The sequence below is a fragment of the Chenopodium quinoa genome, unplaced genomic scaffold (genome assembly GCF_001683475.1).
Source record: "Chenopodium quinoa cultivar QQ74 unplaced genomic scaffold, ASM168347v1, whole genome shotgun sequence".
Taxonomy (NCBI): Eukaryota; Viridiplantae; Streptophyta; class Magnoliopsida; order Caryophyllales; family Amaranthaceae; genus Chenopodium; species Chenopodium quinoa.
The window spans coordinates 1,509,123-1,529,286 of record NW_018742461.1 but is presented as its reverse complement, the minus strand read 5'-3'; the positions used below and the strand labels follow the sequence as shown (position 1 = coordinate 1,529,286).

Here is a 20,164-nt window from a genome sequence, read left to right as displayed (position 1 = left end):
ATCGAAACCGACTCGTTGGTCAATTGAACCGATTTCAAACCGACATGTTTTAAACCGAACCAAAACTAACAAGTATCTATATGACTATATTTAATCTTATACAAAATATATAATTAGGGCGGCAAATGCACTTTATGCGTGATATCAAGCCATGACTAAGTACCTCTTTCGGTTTGGTCTTATGTCACGGTTTGGTTTTATTCACAAATTTATTTAGATGATAAAAATAGGAGTATTAATTAATAGTTGTCTACCGAATTAACCTTTTAAACTCATAAGTTAATCCGATTCAAGTTAACGGGCTAGACACACAACAAACACATTATTTTTGGAATATTTAGTCCGCTTTCCTCTTTTCAATACTAGAAAGTTTGAGTCGTCGCATACTTTTTCCTCTCTCTCTTTCCTCTTTGGGCGATCAGAGAAAACCTCCGAAAGACGTCAATGGCGCCACAAGATGATCAACCAATTGACGCCGCCATAGATTCTGAAGCTCAGAGAAAACCTATTTCAACCATTGTTATCTTCATCGGTAATATCCTCTTTCTTCTTCTTCTTCAATTTTACATTTACAGCTTCATATTTTTTGCGATTGATTGAAATTCTGACTGTTGAAATTTGGTGGAATTCAGCTATGCACACCGAAGCTCTACCTCTGGTTAATCGGTTTCAACTCAAAGAAGAACACGATTCTTTGTTAGTTTTTTCGCCTCTTTTTATCCCTCTTCAATTCATTTGTGTTTTCGATTTTGATTTGCTTAATTGTTCGTAATTAATCGCTGTTTATCGTTATTGTAATCTGATTTGCTTCTGAATTTGTTGTATTGTTTGCCAATTTTTGGTCATTTTGCTGATAATTCCAAAAAAAAAAAAAATTAAAAAATGAAATTGTAGGTTTCCGAAAGGAGTTCCTTGGGTGCGCTATCATGGAATTTACAAGGATTTGCATATATACATCGTGCAACCTGGGAAAGATCCTGCACTAGGTGAGAGCTATCTTTCTTGATTGAAGATTTTTTAATTTTCATGTTTCCCATTTTTTTTATTCAGGGCTTTATATTATGTTATCTGTATTTTTGTTTGCGATCAATAATTCAAGAAATTGCTTAGAGTAACTAAAGAGTTTTGATGAGTTCATATGAATTATATATTTCGCGTTGTACATATAATTACTCCGGTGGTAGAAAGGTTGAAGGAAATGGAGATTTATTTGGCAGCTGTGTTATAGCTGATATGTTATTCATTTGATATTAGGCTATTCATTTCATCTAATTTCTAAGTACCGAATGAAGAGTAACTGAGATTTATATTCGTATCACACAGTCTTAGGTGGAACACGAGTGGGTAATTTCTCTGGAAATTGACTACCTAGCTGCTGTCTAGATTATTATGTAGCTAGGGATGTATCCCTTTTGCATTACTCTGGTGTTTTCTTTAAGGAATGTATTTTGGGGGGGGGGGGGTGGGGGTCAAACTAGATGACTCATTATTCTGTATTACTGTTCTTATTATTACTTTATATACTATGCATAATCATATCATCAGCACTAGAGTTTTCCTAGACTTCTTTACTAATATTAGGGAGACTTAACCACAAAAAGTTAGATCTATATATTCTTCTTCTTGCAGTCAGCAGTCTCAGACTTTAGTTTCAAAACAATTGTAAATCTGTGTTTTAGGTTCGTTATCATTTTGATTATTTCTTGCTCATTTTTTTTTGGAATAACCAAGCGAAGTCACCAGGAAAAAATTAAAGACAATTAACTCTGAACATTTGGTCTTTAGGTGTTGCCCACCTTTAGTAGTTATGGATAATATTCATACCAGCTTGACTTAGATGTGGTTATGATGCTTCTTACTTAGCATTACGTGTTCATCGGCATATGTAGATGTTCCTCTGTTTCTATCATAGTATTTTTTTAATATCTTTTCTATAGTTTGATGGCTATGTATGTTGTTCCTGCTGTGTAGGGAATACTGACCTTTTGCTATTCACGAATTTTTACATTCTAGGTGTTGATAGTGTTGGTACAGTCTCTGCATCGCTTGTGACCTATGCAACTATTCAGGCATTGAAGCCAGACCTTATCATAAATGCAGGAACTGCTGGTGGTTTTAAGGTACATTGTGATTTTCTTGAGAATACATCCTTGGTTTATAATTTTGTGGCCCGCTGTCTCTTCTGCACATCCTGTCTTGGTTTTTTCTTTTTTTTTTTTATTTATTTATTTATTTATTTATTTTATATATATATATATATATATATATATATATATATATATATATATATATATATATATATATATATATATATATATATATATATATAGAGGAAGGCTCATGTAAGAACCCTCCTCTATATAAGAACCCAATCTTATATAAGAACCAATCTCAGCCCTTTATTAGTTTTGATCTAACCACCTAAAATGATCCTTTAGTAATGGCATTTCTGTAATTTTGAAAAGTTTACATTTAAAACATAGAAAAAAATTTAGAATATGGGAAAATTTTTAGAACATAAGCAGAAAAAATTTAGAACATACAAAAAAAATTTAGAACATAAGCAAAAATAATTTAGAACATAAAAAAAATAATTTAGAACATAAGTTGAAAAAATAATTTGATTTATTTTCATGTTTTACTATTAAGTTATTATTGTTTACTTTCGATTTTTTTTTTTTTTATAGAGATAACCTATGTAGGAATCGAACCTACATTCTCTATGCATTTGCATAGTGCTCTACCAATTGAGCTAATAGGTTTTAGGCCTTTTAGCATATGTTCTTCTTTTTTTCATTTACCGTAAATGTTCATAAGTTTTTTGCTAATACTTTAGTTTTTCAAAAGTATTTTTGCTAATACTTTAATTTTTTTTTCTGCCAATGCCTTTTTATATGTTCTAAATTATTTTCCTATGATCTAAACTTTTTTTATCCATTACTTAAAATTTTTCTGTCTATGCTTTGAATTTTCCATATATTTCTGAAAATTTTCACCATATGTTCTAAACTTTTTCTATCTATAATCTTAGAACTTCTCACCCTATTTTCTAAACTTTTATCCTATATACTAAATTTTTTCACCCTATGTTCAAAACTTTTTCTGATGTACTAAATTTTTTCGCCCTATGCTCTAAACTTTTTTTCCTATGTTCTAAATTTTTTTCACCCTATGTTCTAAATATTTTCACCCTATGTTCTAAACTTTTTGACTATGTTCTAAATTTTTTTTTCATATTCGACATTTTTTATCTATGTTCTATATTTTTACCTATGTTCTAAAAGTTTTCATCTATGTTCTAAATTTTCTGTCTAAGCTCTAAATATATGTTCAGAATTATTTTCATATGTTCTAAATTTTTTCACCATATGTTCTAAACTTATGTTCTAAATTTTCTTTTATGTTCTAAATTATTTTTCCTATTTTCTACACCTTTTCTTAAGTTCTAATTTTTTTTTCCCTATATTATAAATTTTTTAAAAAAAAATTTCACTTATGTTCTAATCTTTTTTCCCTATGTTCTAAAATTCTTATGTTCTAAATTTTTTTGTTGTGTTCTAAACTTTTTTTTTTCTATGTTCTAAACTTTTATCCTATGTTCTAAACTCGATCTTATACCCATATTGAAAACTTGTATACCTATGTTCTAAATTTTTCTCTAATAATCAAAATATATGTTCTAAAATTTTGACTATGTTCTAAATTTTTTCCCCTATGTTCTAAATTTTTCTGCCTATGTTCTAAACATTTTTTTCTATGTTCTAAATTTTTCATATGTTCTAAATTTTTTACTTATGTTCTAAATCTATATTATTCTAAATTTATAATAAGATTAGTTTCCTTCACTTTTCGTGCACTACTACTCTAGCAATAACTAAGCAAAATTTGTGGCTTAATCAACCAAGCTATCTAGTTTAATTCCAAGATATGATAATTAGTTAAAATGACATGGAATCAAGAATAAAGATACCCAACTACATATATAAATAACAGCATCCAATTAGTCGGTCATCAACTCATCATGGCTCCACATATATATATACCCAACAATCAAATTCATATAATCTCAAAAAATTAGTAAGCCAAATTACCAAGCTAATACAAATACTAGCATTCTCTTTAGAAAACGCAAACAATATGAGCAGATATGAGTACGAGTATAAACAAGAGACGACTATTCTATGCCACAACTCACAGCCACCCCAACACCACAAGCAGTCGCGGACCACCAAATCACCATTCAGTAGCACCCCACGCTGCTCCTAACCACCGCACCACCATTACTCACCCTCGATCTCCACCTTCACTCACTAAAAATGACGCCAAAAAGAAAAAAAATCGAAAAAAATGGGCTGAAAAATCTAATAATCAAGAGCAGCGGTGAAATTACCCCATATTGCTGAAATTCGAAACTAAAATCGCTAAAATTCGAACATTAAAATCGCTGAAATTCCAGCCCTAAAATCACTGAGTTTGAACCCTATAATCGCCAAAAATTAACGAAAATCAAATCAGAATAGAATTCGAACTGAATAATAGGACTTAATAATCGTACCCAAAAAAATCGAATAGAAATCGCAAGATGAAATCAAAAAATCGAAAGCAACAAAACAATTAAAAAAAAATGGAACAAAAATCACACAGAAATCTAAAAATTGTAGTCGAAATTAAGAAAAAATTGAACATCATGCGAAATTTGAATGAAATCTAAAAAAAAACGTACTTGATTTGAACAATTTAGGTTGGTTATGCGAAATTCATGCGAAATTTGAAGAAAATACTTCAATAAGTTCAATTTACAGGATTTGAGGAGAGAGAAAGTAAAGAGGATTGAAAATTTGAGGAGAGAGAAGATTTTGGACGGTTGGGGGAGGGTTTTTGGTTTTAATCCTGACCGCTCATCCTAATATAATCCTACGAATGAGATTGGTTCTTATATAACTAAGGTTCTTATATAAGGAGGGGTTCTTACCGGATCCCTCCCCTATATATATATATATATATATATATATATATATATATATAAACGAGGTTATTATTTTACTTATCATTGTTGTTTAATTTTTCTTGTTTCCAAAGTTCATTCAATATTTCAATCTAGAATCTAGATGTTGATTTGTTCTTAGTAAGTTGATCCCCTTTTGGACATGTCACAGAGACAAAGAGGGTGAGATGGTTGTTTGGTTGACAAATCAGTATTCCATTGCTTCCTAACTGCTATAAACATACTCAACATTGCTGTCAAACTTATATATATGAAGGCCTAACTCTTCTTTAGAGTGTGGATTTTATGCTTAGGATTTATGTTTATTGAGAAATTAGTGTTTTTCCTTGAACAACGAATTTGGAAATATCTGTGTTCTAAAGCCACCTCTCTTGACTGGTATAACTTTATTGATTAATAATTCTATTCTGTACATTTCTCTATGTGAAAAAAGGAGGAACTAGTATATCATTCATTATTTCTTGAAGATCGAACCCTTATTTCTTATTCTTTCAGGCAAAAGGAGCAGGCATTGGGGATGTCTTCCTTGCATCGGAGGTTGCATTTCATGACAGAAGAATACCTATACCTGTAAGTTTCCAGTTTCTTGCACTTGACCTATTTTCAGCAACTTGACCTAATAGCAATTGGCCTGCACTGACAAACTTTTCCTCGAACATAAAGAAGCCAGTGTTTGAGGCTGTGGCTTTTCACTTATGAGCTAGGTTGTAGTTTTCGTTGAGCTTCTTTGTGAACTAATTGCTGAGTGGGAATTTGTCTGTTACACACCATACCCAAACATTGAGACTACCCTCCTAGCTGCCATCATAAAACAAGCAAAACCAAAATTTTAAGTACCAATTATAAAGTCATAATTCCTACTAGTCTCCTAGCTATCATAATAAATCTAGAAGACCAAAATATATGTACAAACCAGTAATTCCTAGTATCTGCTATCTTCTTTGAATTCATTATCCTATAACTTTTGTGAAACTACCACTATGAACTATGAAGTCTTCCCTCTAGTGCTTTGTGATGTAAACTTACCTGCAGTCTGTAGTACATGCATGACGTAATGGTTGGAGAATGCTGAAGGGCCTGTTTACAGGATCTGTTCTCATATGCCATTCATTGTAAATGTCTACACCAATATGCTACACTCAACTGATCTATTCTCAATCAATCAATCAAAGCCTTAATCCCATAAGTGGGGTCAGCTATATGAACCAAAAGTGATTATTCCGTGTAGTCATCGACAACTTTTCAATCAATCAATCAAAGCCTTAATCCTACTCAACTGATCTATTCTGTTCTCCTTATTTCTCTATTTTTCTTACAGGCATTAGGCATATTGTGGTTATATATTTATCACTGTCATCTTTTGGTCCAGTTGAAATAGAAAAGGAACTGTTCAAGCAGCACCTAGACATGCTTTTCAAACAATGTGTTCAAGTATGAAAGCAGAAAGTGCTTTAGTTTATTTTTTAATGCAAAAGTTTCCTGTCGGGTTCAAATGTCCTAGTTGCGTTCCACATCACTGCTTGATTTTTTAACCAAAATTCTGTATACATATGCAGGTTTTTGATCTATATGGGGTTGGTCTGCGACAAGCCTTTTCAGCATCTAACATCTTGAAGGAGTTAAATTTGAAGGTAATAATTAATATTATTAGTTCTGAAGGATTTAACTAAGTACTAAGACAATTAGACAATAATGAATCTAAAATCCAATTGAAATCTTCCACTCCTTACTGGCTAATAATTTATAATTTTGCAGAAAATTTGCTCTTCCACTTCCCCATTCTATGTCATATTTTATTGGATTCTTGACGCTTAGATATCACCATATAGCTCTGTGCTCACTTTTGCTGTTATAAATCTTTGCAAAGGGCTGCATTGCCTGCATTTTGGGAAGCAGGGGGTCAGATGTACTGTGTATCGGAACATTTACCTTCCAACTTCTGTTTCAATATGTAGCATTTATCTGTCTACTTTTGGGTTTGACTTGTCCAAGTATTGTAGCAAATGGATTTGGAGTTTACCTGCTTGGACACTGTATCATGCTAAAAAAAGAGTATAGGTATGCTTTGAACTCATCCATGTAGGCAATGAAGTAGTGTACTAGTGTGAAATAAAAAATAATTATAAATAAATAAGTAAATAAAACAGTAACTTTTACATTGCTATGCGAGATAGCAGAGGGACCAAATGTTATGTCACATTCATACTTGCTGTATATCTACAAGGTGGCTTTAGTTCCCTTACTGTCCTCCAAGTTTGGAATTTTTTCCATTTTTTAGTTGTCCCAAAGGTGCTGTTAATAATTCCCTAAAATCCTATATACATGTCAAATAGGCTTTGCAATAAATATGTAATCCCTTACATATCTTGTATTTTCAATGTTTTACTGTTAAAACTTATTTGAGACGAGGAAGTAAGACTTGCATCAATCATTATCTTTTACACTTTGAATTATGCAAAGGCATAATTTGTAAGACTAAAGTCATAAGGCACAAGGCCACTTAATGTGCAAAGGATACCCTTCCCTTTTGTTATATATATGACTGTTGTGTTTGTGATCATTAGGATTTTAGAAATTATAATACTTGAGATGAATTCAGAAAAACTTCTAATGGGATATCTCTTTTCCTGATGTTTCAGCTTGGAAAATTGTCAACTGGTGATTCGCTAGACATGTCCCCACAAGATGAAGCTTCAATCACTGCAAATGATGCAACAGTGAAGGACATGGAGGTAATCTCTCCTTAAAATCATTGATAGTGTTATTCTATAGGGCAAGAACTTTAATGTTATATACCCCTGATTATTAGACAATAAGATGAATTAGAAGACAGATTTCGTAGACTTTTATTATCCCCCATCAGTATCTTTTCTGCTGTCATGATTACAAATTGCAGAATCTGGTTGATTTCGTAATAAATATCCATCATCACCTAGTAGCTTTGTAACTGACTGCCTACAAATAGAGACAGTATGAAGTTATGCAACCAGAGTTTTGAAAAGGTTTAGGATTGATGATGGGGTAGGGAGGGACGTGAACATGGCAGTGGGATCACAGGATAATAACTGAAGCATCAAAAGCAGCCAATCTATACCTTCTTTCTGGATTACAATTTCTATTTATAAGGCGTTCTCGTCAGATTACTGAACTCTTGATGCTGGTTACAGGGTGCTGCTGTTGCATACGTGGCTGAGCTCCTAAAAGTGCCAGCTATATTTCTGAAGGCAGTGACAGATATTGTTGATGGTGATAAGCCCACTGCAGAGGAGTTCTTGCAAAATTTGGCTGCCGTCACCGCTGCTCTTGATGAGACTGTTGCTAAAACTATTGATTTTATCAGTGGGAAGTGCCTATTGGAACTCTGAGGTCTCCTTCGTCACCATTCTTTGCAATTCCTTGACAGAAGCACGAAGTTTGTATGAGCTCTCGTGGTAATTGTCCTATTAAGACAGCACAACTCAAAGGTGCATTAACTTCTAGTTTTTGGTGTTGGGGTTAAGGGGTTTGCTGGTCTTCAAAGTTGTTTTTATACAAAATCTTTGCACCCACAGAATAGATAAAGCAAAGTATACTCCTTTAGATGGTCCTGCAATTTAGACTGTAGTATTCAAAGTACATTGTCAGTTTACCACTATTACGAGTGTGATGTCTAGTTGGTTACTCATTACAATATGATAAATCAAAAATGACCTTGAACAATCCTTGAACATCGTTGCACTCTGTGGCCTTTGTTGTAATCAGTAATCGTCACTGGGCGTCGCAGTGGGTTCTTCCCATCAGTTCAAGGTCTGGCTGGTACCGCCCACATGTAGTGGTCGAGGCACCGAGCCAAGGCTTAGGTCAAACACAATTGTTTAGATTTGAAATCACAAATTTTGAAAATTTAATTTTTCAAGAAAAATTTAGTTGAGCATTATCATTTAGTCAAAGGAATTTTTTTAGGTTTAGTTAAAATTTCTCATTTCTTATTACTTCTCTTTCTGTCGGCATATTTTATGTATAACCGGTTGTACTTTGAGTATGGCATAGTTGTTGTTCTTTCTTTGTCCATGACTTATATCTTGTGGGCATATTTTGGTCATAGGGCTAATAGCATGAAGTTGCTAAACTTCCTCTGTACAAATAATCATTTAAATAATTTTGTCCAACTTCAACTACAAATTTTTTGCAGAACCTAATCACGTCACCAAAATCATACCTTTTTTTTTTTTTTTTTTTTTTTTTTTTTTTTTTTTTTTTTTTTTTGAAACACACCAAAATCATACCTTCAAAGACACAAAAAAGGACTAATTAGAAAGAGCACAAAATTTATGCTGCTTAGCTACTTTTTGTATGATAATTACAAGAATGCAAACCTAAAAATCTTTCTACACCTCTCTCACAATAATTGCTTTACGAGAATAATTTACTATATTTTATATTCTGAAGCCTACTATATGGGAAATTTCGAAATATAAATGCCCAAAACTCTTTCAAGAGATCATATATATTTCTAGAGCTTAATTATCATTTTTCAGATCACCTAAAGCTTATCTATCAAAAGCCGAAAATACATAAGTTTGTGGTACTTGGTTAATTGGAGTATGGGGATACAAGATATCAAAGTTGATGCAATGTCAAAGAAGGCTACCCCAGGAAAAGCAACCATTCTAGCCCTTGGTAAAGGTTTCCCTCACCAACTTGTAATGCAGGAGTTTTTGGTTGATGGATACTTCAGGAACACCAATTGTGATGATCCTGAACTCAAGGAGAAGCTTAATCGCCTTTGTAACTCTCTCCCTCCCTCTCTATCTCTTTCGTCGATATCATGTTAATGAATGAAATAGTCGAAACCCCTACAATAACTTAATTATTCTAATCAACCATAGAAAAATGCCAACATAGATCTTTCTTACGTCTGTAATTTACATTTTACTTTTTATAAAAATCGGCGATTTTCAATTTTCGCTATTTATATTATTTTTTAGTTGATTAAAGGCTGAACTTGTGTATTTTAGGCAAAACAACAACAGTGAAAACAAGGTATGTGGTAATGTCAGAAGAGATCCTAGATAAATATCCAGAGTTAGCAATTGAAGGCCGGCCCACTGTAACACAAAGGCTTGACATTTGTAATGAGGCTGTGACCCAAATGGCAATCGAGGCCTCTCAGGCCTGTATTGCAAACTGGGGCAGGCCCTTTTCTGACATAACCCACTTGGTATATGTGTCCTCGAGTGAGGCCCGTTTGCCCGGCGGAGACATCTACCTTGCCAAAGGGCTTGGGCTCAAGCCCGAAACGAATCGGGTTATGCTTTATTTTGCAGGTTGCTCAGGTGGTGTTGCGGGGCTCCGAGTGGCCAAGGATATAGCAGAAAATAACCCAGGTAACTTTTTACTTGACAGTTTGTTATACAACATGTGCCTAAAGTTTAGCTATGAAAAAACTACAGGTGTAACCGTGTAATGTTTAGTTAGGAAAACATGTAACATTCTCAACTATGTGTTGACACGTTTATTTAACACAAGTTAAGACACTTTTTATTGTCTGAACCTTTAACGTCTAGTATTTTGTGTTATTATTGAATATGACATGGTTTAAACTATGAATTTCATTGATAGGTAGCAGGGTCTTACTTGCAACTTCAGAAACAACAATTATAGGGTTTAAGCCACCAAGTGCTACTAGACCATATGATCTAGTTGGGGTGGCATTATTCGGAGATGGTGCTGGGGCAATGCTAATCGGATCAGACCCAGATCCTATCATCGAAAGACCACTTTTCGAGCTCCACACAGCCATCCAGCATTTCTTACCTGATACTGAGAAGATCATTGATGGTAGGCTAACAGAGGAGGGCATAAGTTTCAAGCTAGACAGAGCATTACCTCAAATAATTGAAGATAATATAGAAGATTTTTGTGGTAAGTTAATGGACACTATAGGGTTGTCTAACAAGGACTACAACAACATATTTTGGGCAGTGCACCCTGGAGGACCGGCAATCTTAAACAGGCTCGAAAAAAGGCTCGATTTGTCACCGGACAAATTAATTGCTAGCCGACGTGCTCTGGCTGATTATGGTAATACTAGCAGCAATACAATTGTGTATGTGATGGAGTATATGATGGAAGAAAGCAAAAAGTTGAAGAATGAACCTAAGAATGATGAAGAATGGGGCTTAATATTGGCTTTTGGTCCTGGTGTTACATTTGAGGGTATTGTTGCTAAGAATCTTACTATGTGAAGAAATATTATGTAGCACTTAATAATGTATGTGCATCAAATGCTGGCCTGGTTATTGTTATAATGTTACATAAAGTCTGAAACTGCTAAGTTTCTTTACTGGTTTAATGTTCAATTGCATGGCCGATTGAAGTTGACTATATTGTAACACTATTGTGCTTTGTACCCTTTACAAAACCTTGAAAGTATAACGTTACACAATGGCAGATCCAAGAAAATAATAATAATGGTCATTTGTATAATTTTATGAGGTAATTGTCGAAAGTTTCCAAATTCAAATTTAAGTGAAGGACGGGAGGTAATTGACCAAATAACCTGCTTTATTGGATCTATTTTTGATTTTGGTGTTATGTCTTAAAATAAAGCAAAAATGCACAAAAAATTTCCAAAAGAACCTCAACCCTAAATCCTATCAGCCCGTCTTCTGTGTTGCTGGTCACACCGTGTGGCCACTGATAAAAGAACAAAGTAATCCCTATAACACTAACCAAATATACCCTGTAATACTAACTGAGTAACCCTATAATACTGACTGAGAAACTCTAAAACACTGACGAAGTAACCCCTTTAACATTGACCAAGTAGCCCCTATTATACTAACAAAGTAACCCCTATGATGATCCGATACGAATTTGAATACGATTATAATTCAAGCAAAATTATTAAATATGGAGCATGAAATTAAACAATGGGGCACATCAATTAGCTGTTAAAGATTTGATTTGTTGAAAATTCCGACTTCAATATTATAAAAAATTTGTCGTTCATGTATGCACTATTGGTCTATTACACTTGTAAATTTATTTTGTCCAAAGTGGTGGAAGCCAAATGGTCCCAATGACCCATATTTGCATGTTTTATTAATCATACGCAACGTTCTTTAGTAATCAGCAGTAAGTGAGTTAGGAAGTAAGAAAGAATATTCCATTCAAGCAATTAATGTAAAATTTAAGCACCTTCCTTTGCTTTTCTTCAAGTTGACTTCATAACTTAATTTGATCAGAATTGTAAATGTGTAATGAATCTAAAGATTGTTTGACAAATACGAGGATACATCGATACATAAGACGACCAGATATACTCAATTATTATTGTTCTATTGTACAATGCAACTTAGATTTGGATTTTTTTTATTACATTAATACGAAGTATAAGTATTTGATAAAAAATCAATCTATCAAAAAAAATTTATTGCATAGTAAAAGAATGATGGAGTAAAAAATACATTAAAGTTGAGTTTATGTGTATTCACTTCACTATTATATGTCGTCATTATTGTATTGGTCTGATCTGCTACACTGCGACCCTCAATCTGTGACCCAACAAGTTTTAAAATTTGATTTCTCATTTACAATTGCTTCACTTAAGAGTAAAGATTGGACAAGACTAGGGTTTCTTTTGATTTAATCCGAAGATTGAGGATTAAACCTCCAACAAAGTAGTTGATGTTAAAAACTTAATGTAGAAAGATCTATGTAATATCTAAAGTAATTATAGAATATAGTGTAGAAAAATAGAATTATCTTGGAGAAGAAAAAGAATCTCGGAACATATATTACCTAAGCAATCTAAGCAAGTAGCTAGAATCATCTAGATGAAAAATAAAGAATTGTAAGAGTATGTCAGGCTACTCGTGTTAACTGACATACAAGTATAAATAGGTACCTGATTTAATATAGTACAATGTAAGAATGTAACCAGTAAAAATTAAGTCAAACCCTTTCATTAAATCTCTCCCTTCCCTTTGTTTACCTCACTAATGTCAATCATCATTAACAAAACTAAGATCAAATGCTACCCTAAAATATAACAAGCTCGCCTATACTTCCACTTACTTTTTAATCGTTAAGGAATGAAGTGAGTAACCACTACATCATGATCTGATTGTGAAAAATAATCTATATACTTTAATAACATCAAAAACGTTTTTGAGGAAACAAGTTCTATATGAGCCAACTAACAATACAGACGAAATGAACACAAACAAACACAGCTTGTATTAAAATCATGAAATCTACATACAACGAAATGGGCATATGCAATGCTGTATTTGACATAAAAATAAAGCAATGTAACAATAATTAGATTTATATGATCTAATAAGTGCCTTTATGTATTTTACTTTGTTTCAAAGATTCCATCACATTTCTCACATGCTATATGTCAGGTAGCTAAGAATTTTGTACAAATTGCTAGACAAAGTTAAATGGGGTTCAGAGATAAAAAGAAGTACGGAGTATTTGATCAACAAGAAAATTAAAAAGGCAAAAGAGATGTTCACTCATCATATGTTAATATGTTTATGTATCACTTTTTTGTCTCCTCTTTGCTTTGAATCTAATTTAGAGGTGTCTTGCAAAAAGATTATTCTGCCCATCAACTTTGCTAGATCATCATATATTCATATGTACACCATTACTACCCTTTTGCACCATATTGTCCATACTCTCTTTGCTGTAGTAGTGTCACTTAAGTCATCTACCGAGTACGAGTGCATTATTAAAGGATCGAAGGAGATCGGAGGATGAGATTTGAACCCGTAGTTATTCATATTAGATTTTTCATGTCTTAACCAAATGATTAAGGTTATGATTAAATGGTATTTCCACTATCAATTCAATGCAACATAATTTCGAAATAGCCACATAGTGAAACAAAAACTTGTTCTCGAAATTTTAAAAATCTATAGATATGCCTCTTATGGTTATACAAACTAATTTATATAACCCTAAGAAACACCCCAAACATTTACTTTCGATAAAAATTCCAAAATTGCCTCGAAAGCATGGATTATTACACCTTGGACAATTTTGGAGTTTTACAGACATGAAAATGAAAATATCGAGGTGTACTGTTGTTCATGGACCCCACAACATCCTGGCCTGTTAATCCAATCGGGTGGTTGAAACCATTTACTTTACCTTTAAATTGTCACTCTGATTCCTTCATTAACTCAAGGCCACCACGAGACTTTATACTTGTATATATGTGATTTATTTTATATGATTGATTGGTGGTCATGTAATATATGGTTCCAAGTCCGTTCAATATATATATGGTTGTAAGCAATATTGTATACTCTGTATATCAAATGTATGACCCAAAGCTGCGCCCCTAACAATTCAATTTTTTAATGCCTTCATTATATTAATTTAAAATGAAGTTTAGAATTGAAACTGTTTTCTTTTTGCTATATTATATGTATAGGGAACCAGTGAAAAGCAAATGAACACATACATATTGAACTAGACATGTGATATGGATTACTTTTTTTTCATGTCATAGTCCTCGTAGATTTATGGCTCGATGTATAGAATATCATATTATTATCTGCTTAGATATTTAATTTTGTCATCACAAAATAAAAAACTTTTGGTACAACAGGATGTAATAATACAAAAAAGGTACAATATGGGAGCAGTGGCGGACCCAAGAATTTCCGACTGGTGAGTCACAATCGATAACCAAATATGTAAAAAAAAAATTTACCAAAATTCCTAAGAAAAATTATTTACAAAGATCATCCAAATAGAAAATTGACAAGATTACAATACTAACTTATAATTAACAAGCTTAAAATTGACCTAAAATAATAATCACAATAATTAACAAACTAATTTATTTATTTAATTTTTTTTTTTAAGAAACTTAATAATTTTTTTGGGCCCTGGTGAGTCATTTGACCCACCAGGCACAAAGGCAGGTCCGCCGCTGTATGGGAGAAAATAACTAAAATAAATATTGTATGTACATAGTTTAAATTATGCCATACGAAGTAGCAAAATTTTTGCATAGGGTCCTTCGTCCACTTGATCACTTCAGTTTCCACTAACAATTAGTTTAACTTAATGGTCGTAACACAAAACTAGTGTCCTTTTAATTAGTCTTTTAACTTTTTGATGAAATAGAGAATCAAGCTAATCTTTTCTTTTTTTTTTTTTTTTTTTTTTGAGGAAAATCAAGCTAATCTCATTGACCTATTAATTTGGAGATTTTATTTAATTATCTATTAATGACTGAACGACAAGAAAGTTAAGATTGCTAGACCATTGTCAAAATATAGAGTACTACAATCTGAACTATATTTGATACATTCACGTTCTTATCATCTCTCCTATCTAAGCAATGTATTGTCTATAGCTCAATTAATTACAAGTTGTCATATACCTATATTGCTAGTTCAAATTACTCATTTCGTCTCTATTATTTCTTCTTATTTTTACTCTTTTTGTGAGACAATCACTGTCCAAATAGAAAGATCGATTAAACTTTTATAATTTTCCATAAATGTGATAATTAACTTCAGTGCACTACTTTTAACGAAAATGTATGAAAAAGACGTATGAACAGTTAAGACAGAGAAAAGTTTGTTTGAACGAACTAACACATATCTCATTATTTCAACGAATGTTACAAATGAAAAAGAACTTTAGTACAAAAAGATCATAATTGCCACTCTATATCTTGAGTAACAGTAAATATAAGCTTAGCTTAAACAAATTAAACATGAATTTGAGGGGTAATAATAGTATTGAATTAATTAAGGGCACTTGCGTTTGCCGTCGCGAGTGGTCAAACTTGCATAGCATTCACATTTATCGTAGTTGCCGTAAGTGCCTGGTGGCACACAGTTGCACCTTTTGCAGCAACTTCCACACGCTCTTTGGCATAGATTTGGTCTACTTGATTTGCTACACCTTACTAAACATGCTGCATCACAATCTGTAAAAAAAAAAAAAAAATTACATTTTCATTAGGATTTTCTCAAGGTAACGAGATAATGATGAGTAAGTAGCTAAAAGTCGAAATATTGCACAAAATATTAAGTCAGTACTTGTATTAAGGGAGATGATGTATCACTTTATATTGCATTAATTATACGTAATTACATTTTGATAAAATGTTACAAGTCTAATGGTTAATTCGATTGAAAAAAATTGTCTTGAGGTGTGAATTCAATTAATTAATATGAGTACTTTTTAGAGGAAAACATGCATAATATCATGAAAAGAACCGTCCAAATAATAAATAACGAGAACATACCTATGAATCCACCGGGTGCCGGGCTTATGACGCTACCAGTAGGCTGCATGGTCAAACAAACGGTTAAATCAGCCAAAAAATAACAGAAATAATGCAATTGTAACTCATTTTTTCACAAGCATAATAGCTTTTAATTTCTCTTTAATTTTTAAAAACAAAGTATTGATTATTTCAAAAAATTTATCCCAAATAATAAATGTTTTCATACAAATCACTTGGTAAAAAATCAACTACTGGTAAGAAACTGCTGGTAACAATAAAATATAATTTTAATTAAAAAAAAAACCAGTAAAAAAATAAGGTTGCCTTGATAATAACCTTTACAAACAACATGCATGTAAAAAGCATGGTAAACAACTTAAAACTAATTAAAAGGGTTTAAATTATATGTAAATAATATTTTTTTTCTTCTTGCAAACGAAACAATACATCGGATTAAATAAAATAATAAAAAAAATCATTGCTCGTTTTTGTAACCTGAGAGTTCTCGAATAAGCAAATGATTCAAAAATGACATTGAATGTACCATACAACTGAGTGTATAGTAAAAAAATTCTTGAGAAAATATACGGGAGTAATTATTATATACCGCTTATCAAGTATCATGCATGTTTCATATCATCATACTTGTACAATACGGAGTAGTAACTTTGAGGGTACGATACTTACCGCAGGTACAGGAGTAGGTTGGACAAATTGAATAAGGAGAGTTGAAAGAAGGAATGAAGCAATTAAAACCTTAGAAATTGCCATTGTAATATAATGATGCTTAATAAAATAATTAAGCAAAGAGCCTAATTGATAGAGGATTTAGAGGAGAGTAGTTTCAATTTGTGAGTGATACAAAAAAGTGAGCAAAAGCAAGCTTATTTATAGCCCAATTTTTTTGGGGGTACTGAGGACGGTACTACTTAATTAGGACTGTAGGTCATAGGTGACGTTCTCAAGTTGTATTTTAATTAATTACTTATTAGTTGTTACTAATAAGTAAATTATTTAATGAGTTCAAACTTATCTGGATTTGAGAATGTGCACATAATCGTGTGTACCTTTAAAGCTTCAAATTTGATTAATTATATTAGGATAAAAATGAGTTCAGATCAGACATTATCAGTTCAAGTTATATTAGATAAACAAAAATAAGATGAACTACATCTAATTAGTAGAAATTACTTTAATTTTCAATTAGTTTTCACATGTTAATACACTAATTTAAGCTTGAACCACTTCATGTTTTTTAAACTATAAAGTATCAAGAACATAGTTTAGAAATAAATTTAATAAATAAATTGTATTACTTTTCTTATGTGAATTGCATGTATATGTACTAAAAACATAACATATTTCGTAATTTAAAAAGATCCGATCTAGTAGATTAAAATTCTAGATCCTTGAAAACAGTTTCTAGAGCTATACTCTACTTAAGTGTCTAAAAGTTATATCAATAATATTATTGTCATCGATCTATAGTAGTTGTTATGTTAATAGTCCAAATCTACATTTCGTCATCAACATAATTGTAAAACTAAAAAGCTATAAGTATATAATATGTTTCAACTGTTAGTCTATTGTTTTTGTGCAAGTATACGCCTGTAATCCAAAGTCTATTAGACTAAAACTAATCTAAATTTAAGTTAGATCAAGCTCCAATTAGCCTAGGGAAAGCTCTTCTAACAAGCTAAGTGCTATCATTCTTTCAAGTCACAATCTCAAACTCAAGAGTTTGGTCAAAATGAAACTTAAGCATATCATTGCATTATAGTATCACTCCTTAGTTGGTAAAACTCTTAAAAAAAAACGCTACTAAAGCAAACAAAAGGCGGCCAATAATAGATTCTTTGAACACTAAATAAAGTCAAAGAAAGTATTAGTAATCTGAACCTATCCAGCTATACAATATTGAAGCACACAACGCAAGTTGATTCGGGGATACTTGTACTACATTCATGTCTTTTTCTTGTCCAAATTAGTGAGGACAGAATATAGATGATTATCTTTGATTTTCACAATATTATACTAGTATAAATCTTCTTAAGAAGTCATCCTAAATGTAGGTGAGTGTTATTATAATGATTAAAGCCAATGTATAGACTAGAGGTCAATCCAAAAATTATAAACTTTTTTTTTAAAAAAATCATTGATCATTTCTTTTTAATTTCATTTATTTAGCTGTGTATTTAATATAATTATTCCAAATAAATAGAAATAATAATTGATAAAAATCTTATGAATAGATTATAGTGAATACTCAGTATAATATATTCCAGGTAATAACGTTTCAGATACTATTTATAATAGTATTGTATACAACATGTATAGTCATCTCAATCCATTCATACATAATGAATAAATATGATTTCAAGTATAGTTGTGCACATTCAATGAAACATCTTCTTCATACAATTACTCTTGAATTAGAGTTTTCTGAGTTGGCCACCACTTTTCTGGATTGGTTTATTGAAACACTCTATCATAAGTACTATTTGTAGCATTAGCCATTTATTAGTCTTGACTTGAATGTAGTATGTACACTAGTACTCATGATTTCAAACAAGCAATCCCATCTAATTATTATGTTTGTACTCACTTTGCAACTCTTTTAATTAACTCAACAAAGTATCTCTTCAATTTCTACCATGTACCTTGTCAATTTATCATACCAAGTCATAGTGTACTACGATTACGACATCATTATTATGATCATTTGTATTCAGTGATTCACTTTGTTTTGTTTGAGCTTATCTCATCTAAGCTTATTAGAAATAGAGTATTATATATCTGTACTCAATTCAAACGACATGTTTGTCACCTCTAACACGATATGTAGAGTAACAACCATTGCATCAAGTAGAAAATTTTGATCATGGAATTGAATATGAATTGAGGTGGGGGTGACTTTCCAGGAATATTGCAAGCTGGCAAAAAAGCATTGATTACCTGGAGCTTAGCTGGAAAATGTAATACGAGTACCAACAAATTCGAGTAATGAACAATTTCTCAAATTTCTGAATCCCAAGCCCCCACTCTTCCTTCCTACTGGCCAACTGACCTACTCCCCACTTCTATATGTTAGTCAAATGATCATTACTCTCACTAATGCTCTGTCTGACTAAAATTTCACAAAAAACAAGTCTTAATTTTAGATTTAATACCATTTAATTTATTGGTCCAATTTGGATTATGGAATAATGTACTTTCGCTGATTTTTTAGTCGCAACTTGTGTTTTTCATTTTTCATTACATTATATTCAACCATTTTATATGAAGATGTAAAAATGAATATGACATATTCAAGAAGTTAAAAGTGAAAATAAAGTGTGAAATATATAGTGATCGATGCTTAACTCTGTTATGTATATATTACAATACTCTGTAATATATAAACACAAGATACATTATTTAATACCGACATAAATTTTTAGTAGTAGTAAGTAAATTATTTACTCCCTTTATTTATTTTTTATGATCGTATCTGGAATGATACATGTAAATACAAGAATATGGAGATTTTTTTGAAAATATTAGGATGAAGAAAATTATTTACTTAGATCTTGAGAATCAAGTAAGGAGTACATAAGTTGATACAAAAAGATGTACAGTAAGTAAGTCAGTAATATATAAAGTATATTAAAGTTACGGGAAAGGGACAAAGTTGAACACTTGAACCAATAAAAACGAGAGAAGAATAAATTAAGCAACAATGAAATGATTCATTTCTCTTGACTTGAGTCACACCTGAATCAAATTTAGGTGATCATACTCAAATCATGTTATCATGGTTAGTTCACGTCAATTCAAGTTAGAGAAATAAGTCAAGTTGTCATTAATTAATTTGGTTTATTTCAAATTTGATTAGGATCATATTCAAACATTATTGACAGCTAATGTAT

At 31.8% G+C, this 20,164-nt stretch overlaps 3 protein-coding genes across 3 annotated transcripts; 2 read left to right on the top strand and 1 right to left on the bottom strand.

The window, feature by feature from the left end:
• Positions 1-331: 331 nt before the first annotated feature.
• LOC110718597 (5'-methylthioadenosine/S-adenosylhomocysteine nucleosidase 1-like) lies at positions 332-8,918 on the top strand. The gene is made up of 8 exons (XM_021897458.1): positions 332-532; positions 633-696; positions 895-986; positions 2,014-2,120; positions 5,501-5,575; positions 6,562-6,636; positions 7,645-7,737; positions 8,173-8,918. Exons 1-8 carry the CDS (start codon positions 445-447, stop codon positions 8,368-8,370), a joined length of 792 nt encoding a protein of 263 aa, XP_021753150.1. The 5' UTR covers positions 332-444; the 3' UTR covers positions 8,371-8,918.
• A 310-nt stretch (positions 8,919-9,228) lies between these two features.
• Positions 9,229-11,486, top strand: LOC110718596 (type III polyketide synthase B-like). Its single transcript, XM_021897457.1, has 3 exons — positions 9,229-9,772; positions 10,003-10,371; positions 10,607-11,486. Exons 1-3 carry the CDS (start codon positions 9,589-9,591, stop codon positions 11,230-11,232), a joined length of 1,179 nt encoding a protein of 392 aa, XP_021753149.1. The 5' UTR covers positions 9,229-9,588; the 3' UTR covers positions 11,233-11,486.
• A 4,111-nt stretch (positions 11,487-15,597) lies between these two features.
• LOC110718595 (gibberellin-regulated protein 1-like) lies at positions 15,598-17,134 on the bottom strand. The gene is made up of 3 exons (XM_021897455.1): positions 16,944-17,134; positions 16,275-16,317; positions 15,598-15,953 (listed from the first exon to the last, which is right to left on the bottom strand). Exons 1-3 carry the CDS (start codon positions 17,025-17,027, stop codon positions 15,772-15,774), a joined length of 309 nt encoding a protein of 102 aa, XP_021753147.1. The 5' UTR covers positions 17,028-17,134; the 3' UTR covers positions 15,598-15,771.
• Positions 17,135-20,164: the final 3,030 nt, after the last annotated feature.

Bases quoted from the DNA above. Each gene is read 5' to 3' on its own strand.
- LOC110718595 (XM_021897455.1), bottom strand. From the start codon at position 17,027: ATGGCAATTTCTAAGGTTTTAATTGCTTCATTCCTTCTTTCAACTCTC. The intron at 16,318-16,943 runs GTAAGTATCGTA...TTGACCATGCAG, and splicing joins AACCTACTCCTGTACCTGCG to CCTACTGGTAGCGTCATAAG. The intron at 15,954-16,274 runs GTATGTTCTCGT...TTTTTTTTACAG, and splicing joins GGCACCCGGTGGATTCATAG to ATTGTGATGCAGCATGTTTA.
- LOC110718596 (XM_021897457.1), top strand. From the start codon at position 9,589: ATGGGGATACAAGATATCAAAGTTGATGCAATGTCAAAGAAGGCTACC. The intron at 9,773-10,002 runs GTAACTCTCTCC...TGTGTATTTTAG, and splicing joins GGAGAAGCTTAATCGCCTTT to GCAAAACAACAACAGTGAAA. The intron at 10,372-10,606 runs GTAACTTTTTAC...TTTCATTGATAG, and splicing joins TATAGCAGAAAATAACCCAG to GTAGCAGGGTCTTACTTGCA.
- LOC110718597 (XM_021897458.1), top strand. From the start codon at position 445: ATGGCGCCACAAGATGATCAACCAATTGACGCCGCCATAGATTCTGAA. The intron at 697-894 runs GTTAGTTTTTTC...ATGAAATTGTAG, and splicing joins AAAGAAGAACACGATTCTTT to GTTTCCGAAAGGAGTTCCTT. The intron at 5,576-6,561 runs GTAAGTTTCCAG...ATACATATGCAG, and splicing joins ACAGAAGAATACCTATACCT to GTTTTTGATCTATATGGGGT.